The sequence below is a fragment of the Cervus canadensis genome, chromosome 19 (assembly GCF_019320065.1).
Source record: "Cervus canadensis isolate Bull #8, Minnesota chromosome 19, ASM1932006v1, whole genome shotgun sequence".
NCBI lineage: Eukaryota > Metazoa > Chordata > Mammalia > Artiodactyla > Cervidae > Cervus > Cervus canadensis.
This window is the reverse complement of record NC_057404.1, coordinates 172522-179419: the sequence shown is the minus strand read 5'-3', so window position 1 is coordinate 179419 and position 6898 is coordinate 172522. Positions and strand designations below refer to the sequence as shown.

Below are 6898 nucleotides of genomic sequence, written 5' to 3'. Positions count from 1 at the left end.
GACAGAGGATCCTGGTGGGCTATAGTCCATGGGGTCACAAAGAGCCAGACACAACCAAACATAGCATAGTCATATGTGTGTGTGTACAGAAAAGGAAATGGCAACACACTCCAGTATTCTTGCCTGGAGAATCCCATGGATAGAGGAGTCTGGAGAACTTCAGCCCATGCAGCTGCAAAGAGTTGGACATGACTGAGCACACACACACCATGTGTGTATGTATGTGTGTGTGTACATATATATATATGGACACACACACATATATATAAATATGATTTGTCATGCTTATATCAGTAAGAAATTTCTTTCAACCATTCTTCCCAAGCTCTAGAGTAAATGATTAAGGTCTTTAAAATGACCTGGAAGCTCTAAAATGTCCTAAACTCTAGACTAAATTATCAAATAAATAATATTCGCTATAACTTTAGGATTTATCTCACTTTATTGCATTCTAATTCTTTTTAAATAGTATCCTGAACATGAGGTACATGATAATTTTTAGTTGCTCCTGAGAAATATAAATTGTCTGAAAGTGAGAGATGCTTGTTCACTTTTATAAAGAGTGTAACATAAAAGGACCATATGTGAAAAAATTAGAAGATAAGAGATGCTGATAAGTTAATTGGTTCATATCTTTGCAGGTTATCCATTGTGAAAAATTCTAAGTGTGATGATTCTTTAGCCACAGTACCTCACAAGTGAATGTATGGCTTTGTGCCCTGCACCAAAGCACATTTTCCCTATGGAAAAATTTCCAGCTGAGTCATCCTTGTCTTCCAGCTTATAGGTACCTTCATCACATCACCAAAAGGATCCTGAGGAATGTCCTTATGAAAAACCAGCTTTTCAGTCCTGTGTAGAGTCTGTGGGCCCACTTTCAGTTCCAGATCCTTCGATAGCTGAAAATTCTGTGTCAATAAGTGGTTTCAGGAATTTCTCGACCTTGGTTAGTCTCTGCTTCAGTTTCTGCTGCATTGACTCATACTCAGCCAGGATCCGAGCAAACCTTGTTTGCAGGAGGTCTACTGAGCTCTCCATTCGGGTGACCTTCTCCTCAAGATCTTTAGGATCACTTCCAGCATTTGCAATGTTTATGTCCAATAGACCATCTTTCATCAAGATTTGCTTCCCTTTCTCTTCTAGCATACCTTTGGCATCTGGGTACTCAGTCAGAGCTTCCATGAGGTCATCTTTTGAGAGACAGAATAGATCTGAGTAGCCAATGCTTTTAATATTGGCTGTTCTTCGATTGCCAGCTTTGCTACCTTTAATATTAAGGATGCTGATTTCACCAAAGTAGCTGCCATCACTCAATACCACAAACTGAGTGATCCCATCATCAGCCACCACAGCGAGTTTGCCTTCCTTGATGATGTACATCTCTCGGCCAATATCCCCTTTCTTGCAAATGTAATCTCCAGGACTGTAGACTTGGGGTTGTAATTTCAAGACCAACTCCACCAACAGACCAGCTTCACAGTCCGCAAAAATGCGCACCTTTTTTAATGTGTCTAAGTGAACGTTGATGGCGATCTCTGCTCTTAATTTATCAGGTAGATACTTCAAGACTTCTCTCTCATCCACTGTTTTTTTGTTGGTCCACAGATAGTCGAACCATTTAATAACTCGCTTTTCCATATCTTTGCTTACATTTCGAAAATGCATGTATTGCTTAATCGCATCAATTCTTGCTTGAAATTCTGCCCTGGCTGCATTCATGTTGGAAATCATAGAACCTATGTTACCAACAATGGTGGCAAAAATTAACACTCCAATGAGGAAATCAGCCACCACAAAGAAATACTCAGAATCCCTCACGGGAGGTGGTGTTTCCCCAATAGTGGTCAAAGTCAGTGTAGACCAGTAAAGACTGTACACATATTTTCTAGCCAAACGGCCAAAATCAGGATCATTAACATCAGGATAGACCCATGTGTCATTTCCAAACCCAATAGCTTTGGAAATAGAGAAGTACACACACGCATTCCAATGGATGATGATGATGATATACATAACAAGGTTAGAGATCCTGAAGATGTTTGGGTAGTTTGTCCTTGTTTCTGTTCTCTGGAAGAATTCAAACATTCGAGAGATCCTTAACAATCTGTTTAATCTAATTTCTGGATAATTCCAGCCGAACTTAATATACAGCAGATCAGTTGGGATCACTGATAGAACATCAAGTTTAAATTGAAAGGTTGATTTATACTTCTCTATGAGTTTACGCTCTTCCTTCACCAGTAGTCCTTGTTCTAGGTAACCTAAAATAGAAAAAAAAAAAGTGTTTTTCCTTTTTATGTCATTGTGAATTTTTCTACAGTAACTCTCAACCAACTTCACTGAGTTCAAAACAAGAGTTCATTTCAATAAATACGCTCTCAGCAATGTAATGAGATCAACATATGACCGTGGAAAATGTTCTTTCGCAGAAATAAAAAATAAAGCTTTATAAGTACAAAAGTGAGAGATTACATGCAATGTATAAATATGAGGTATATATGCAAATTTCTCTAGACTCAGCATCTTGTCCAGGTAAAGCTATTCTATTTATGAACAATGTTCATATGAAGTTCTCTGCATGCTCTAGCACTGTGTTTAATTCCTCGTGCCACTCTTTTGTCAGAATCCCAGCCTCACTCTTGAAGCTTGGGTACCTTCTTGCTGTCTGACTATCCTGCATATTCTTGCCTTACCCCTTCCATGTGAAGCATATCTTCTTAGAGGCTTCATTTTCATATCTCTGTCTTGCCCTTCCCCAGGCTAACTTAGACATCTGGGATCTTCCTTTCTCTTAAGCTGCTACCATGGGCCTTGTGTATTAAACCCAGAATTTCAGTGATCTGAAATATTTCACTAAGGAAAATTTTATGTTTCTTCCTATTTTGGTTACCAGAGCTGTGCATAGAACAGAACTGAAATATTGTTTCAGTGCACTGATACTAGAGAATGTCACTATTTTACATAATGATTCTTAAAAGCCATTCTCTGCATACATAGGTTACCTTTGCATGTAGAGAGCAGTATAGAAACAATGAGCTTATACCTATTTAACAAGAATAATTAAGTAAGAAGCTATCAGATCCTGCCCAGATTATTGGTCAATAATGCTTCCCCATGAACCATAAAGTTGAATTAAGGATGTATGCCCGGTTTCTTAGAGTATTTCTAGGAAAGCTCTGCTAAGTACAATGACCTTTCCCCCCATGTCTCTTCAAGGTACCTCTGTTAAGCAACAATTACCCTTTCCTCACAGAGCTGCAGAATATTTCTGTTCTCTCTGTTCCTCTTGCCTGGTATAAGCCCAGTGAACAGGCTAATGGAGGAAAACTATCAATCCACATCCAGAAGGTTGCTAGTAATGTCCTTCTGAATCAGTTGGAGTGGCCTAAACCTGTGGGTTGGCCTTCCCTGGTGGCTCAGATGGTAAAGAACCTGTCTGCAATACGGAAGACCCAGGTTCAATCCTTGAGTCAAGAAGATCCCCTGGAGAAGGGAATGAGAAACCACTCCAATAGTCTTGCCTGGAGGAGTCCATGGGCAGAGGAACTTGGCAGGCTACAGTCCATGGGGTCGCAAAGAGTCAGACACAACTGAGCGACTAACACATAAGAGCCTGTGGGTGGGTATATGGTACTCTTGCTTTCAACGGTGCCTTTTCTTCTCAAACAAATCTTTTTTTTTTTTTTTTTAAAGAATACTTGAATTAATAAATTTCAAGTTAAACGTAGAGACAAAAGCACAAAATTGCAAAATATCCAAAACTAAACATATTTACCTGTCCTTGTTCGTACAAACATATCAAGAAGATAGACTATATCTGATAAGTAATCAAAAATGAGCCAGTATTCTAGGTAATCAGACTGAAGTTCATCAAAACATGCTCTGTAAAAGAAAAACTTGTATAAATAAAATGAAATGGACCAATTTAAATAAATTTAAATAAAAGTTCTCTTTGTATACTTTGTCAACAAAGGTCCGTCTAGTCAAGGCTATGGTTTTTCCAGTAGTCATGTATGGATGTAAGAGTTGGACTATAAAGAGAGCTGAGCATCAAAGAATTGATGCTTTTGAACTGTGGTGTTGGAGAAGACTCTTGACAGTCGCTTGGACTGCAAGGAGATCCAACCAGTCCATCCTAAAGGAGATCAGTCCTGGGTGTTCATTGGAAGGACTGATGATGAAGCTGAAGCTCCAATACTTTGACCACCTGATGCGAAGAGCTGAATCATTGGAAAAGACCCTGATGCTGGGGGGATTGGGGGCAGGAGGAGAAGGGGATGACAGAGGATGAGATGGTTGGATGGTGTCACTGACTCAATGGACATGGGTTTCGGTAGACTCCAGGAGTTGGTGATGGACAGGAAGGCCTGGCGTGTTGTGGTTCATAGGGTCGCAAAGAGTCAGACACGACTGAGCAACTGAACTGAACTGAACTGAGAAATATAATACACTAAGGTGAGGAGGGGTCCTTAGAATCCATTTACTCAACCATGGTTTTCCCAAATTTATTCCCAAATCTGAGGGTTAGATTTAGTTTTTTCACATTTCTGAATTTCAACATTCTTTCCATTATACCAGTCAGCTTTGTGAAAATATCAAATGAAAATAAATGGCTCAAGCTAATGTCAAAATATTGATAATTTTTGGTGATACACATTGATAACCAGGTTCATACGCACTGTTTATACCCAAAGTTCCTCAGAAAATCACGCTTGGCCCTAGATGACTGAGATGTTCACTGTCTAAAAGACAAGGAAGCATAGATACTACTTGGGAAACCCATCTTGCTTTATAAAATCTAGATCCTTGATCTTTTTCCAGTTTTGGCAATTTTCTTTTTCTTGCAGGCCAAAGAAAATAAAAAGTTTCTCTCAAAATTCTAATTAAATGATTGAGCAATTCAAGAGTTTAAAAGTACGCCCATATCCTCCATCCCAGTTCTGGATTTCAAAGGATATTGGAAACCAAAGAACTCGTGATCTTAGGAAAACACAGAGAATGATGTAACATCTAGAAAACTGGTGGTGGAACAAGGTGTGTCCTGAAGAGTTCTAAGCCAAACTGTTAAGTCAGTGAAATTGGAAACTAGAAGCGGGATGAGATCCATAAAAATATATAGACACCTTGCAATAATCATGGTCCAGTTATACATAACAGGTAAGGTGATGCAGAACAGCCAGTTGTAATACATATTTCCTGAGGGATCAATAACCACGACTTCCTTCTTCTCTCTAGCAGCAATTAGAAATAAACGGAAGGTTACCAAAAAACAAGATTTTTATTTCACATATCAAATATTGTTACACCCATCACCCACAATTAATGATATAAAAACAAGCTGGAGAAGCTCACTCCACAGTGGGAAGACTAGTTTGGCATAGTGCATTAATCATAAGAAACTGGTTAGTGAGGGGTGGATAGTTAAATTATTAGTCTCACATTAAACCATACTTTAGACTTTATCCAAGCCCTTATTTTACTGTGATGCTGCAGGCACTTCTATCACTCCAGCTACTGAGAAAGAACAATGACACAGATCATGCCAAACTCTGGATATTCCACAGATCCCTTTGGAGGGTTATGGGAGGTGGGGGAATGATGGTTTTGCCACTCCCCTTACCAGGTACTACAACAATCAGGGACCACATTGTGAGGGGGAACTCATGGCTTCCTTCTCATCTGTATGGAGAGAAGAATATAGCACACTCTAATAAAAAGTACTCGTCCTTAAGTGTGCATGAAGAATTGAGAAGCAATAGAGGACAAGAGAAAGAAGAAAGGAAGAAACTATACCATCAAATGACATTTTTAAAAACTTTCTGGTATCAAGCCTATTATTTTTAAGGATTTTTCCCTTTATACATCAACAAATTTCTAACAGGCACAAATCATTAAACCATTGTCTGATAAAGAGTTTTCTTTGACTAAGCTAAAAGAACAGTTTTTTCTTTAATTATAAAGTAAAAAGATAGCTTGGAAAACATCACTCAGTCTTATTCTTATGAAATTCTAACTCTTAAGCATGGCTTTTGTAATGAGACTACTTTACTTTAGATTATTTGCCATGCAGTGTGTATGACTCAAAAATATTAATGAAATTATTAAATTTTTACTTCAAATAAAAAAAAATTATGGTAAGATCCTAGAAATGCAACTTTCTTTGGATCCTAAATATGTCCCAATAGTAAGTTTATCTTCACCAGTGCTTGAGGAAGGAAATTACTATGACACTGAAAGTTCTTGATGAGAAAATTAAGATTAAGACTACCATTGCTAATTTTAAGGAAATTGGAAAAAAAATTAATTCACATTTGATAACAATTTATTTAGTCTTTACACAGGGCCTCTTTCCTATAAATTTCTGGGAAATTATCTCTGCATCCAAAACCCATCACAAATTTACTTCGAATCTCAATGCCATTAAAAATACTTACTCCTCTTTCTTATCTTTGCCTTTCTCCTCTTTCTTTTTCTTGTCTTTGTCCTTTTCTTTCTTCTTTTTCTTTTCTGGGTCCTTTTTATTTTCATTTTTACCATCTGGCTTGCTGAAAAAGTGAGTAATATAGTTGGTAAAACACAAAAATGTTATGGGCAGAAAAATGTGGAGTCATTGAAGCCAAAGTCTCACTTACCTCTTCTTTTCTTTTTTCTTTTTCTTCTTTTCTTTTGGTTCTCTATAGGAAAAAACGGTATCTGCATCACATAAACAAATTATGTTCTGACTTCCATTCTTATTCACTTTCCTCTTCATTGGGCAAGAATTCTGAGCTTTGTGTTCAAAGACACACCTCCATGTTCAGAGACCAGAAATTTGGTCTCTTAATGGAGGGTTCAACCAAAAATAGACACATACCCAGATAAGAAGCAAATAAAAATTCCTGGGAATTAGTGCATGTAG

At 37.8% G+C, this 6898-nt stretch overlaps 1 protein-coding gene across 1 annotated transcript in view; it reads right to left on the bottom strand.

The window, feature by feature from the left end:
- Nucleotides 1-429: 429 nt before the first annotated feature.
- Nucleotides 430-6898, bottom strand: part of CNGA1 (cyclic nucleotide gated channel subunit alpha 1) — a 44025-nt gene continuing 37556 nt past the window's right edge. Inside the window, exons 6-10 of the mRNA XM_043438559.1 lie at nt 6633-6674; nt 6435-6545; nt 5124-5231; nt 3776-3882; nt 430-2261 (exon numbers count right to left, since the gene is read on the bottom strand). Coding sequence (XP_043294494.1) covers nt 847-2261; nt 3776-3882; nt 5124-5231; nt 6435-6545; nt 6633-6674 — 1783 coding nt within the window. The 3' untranslated portion in view covers nt 430-846. The remainder of the gene's footprint in view (nt 2262-3775; nt 3883-5123; nt 5232-6434; nt 6546-6632; nt 6675-6898) is intronic.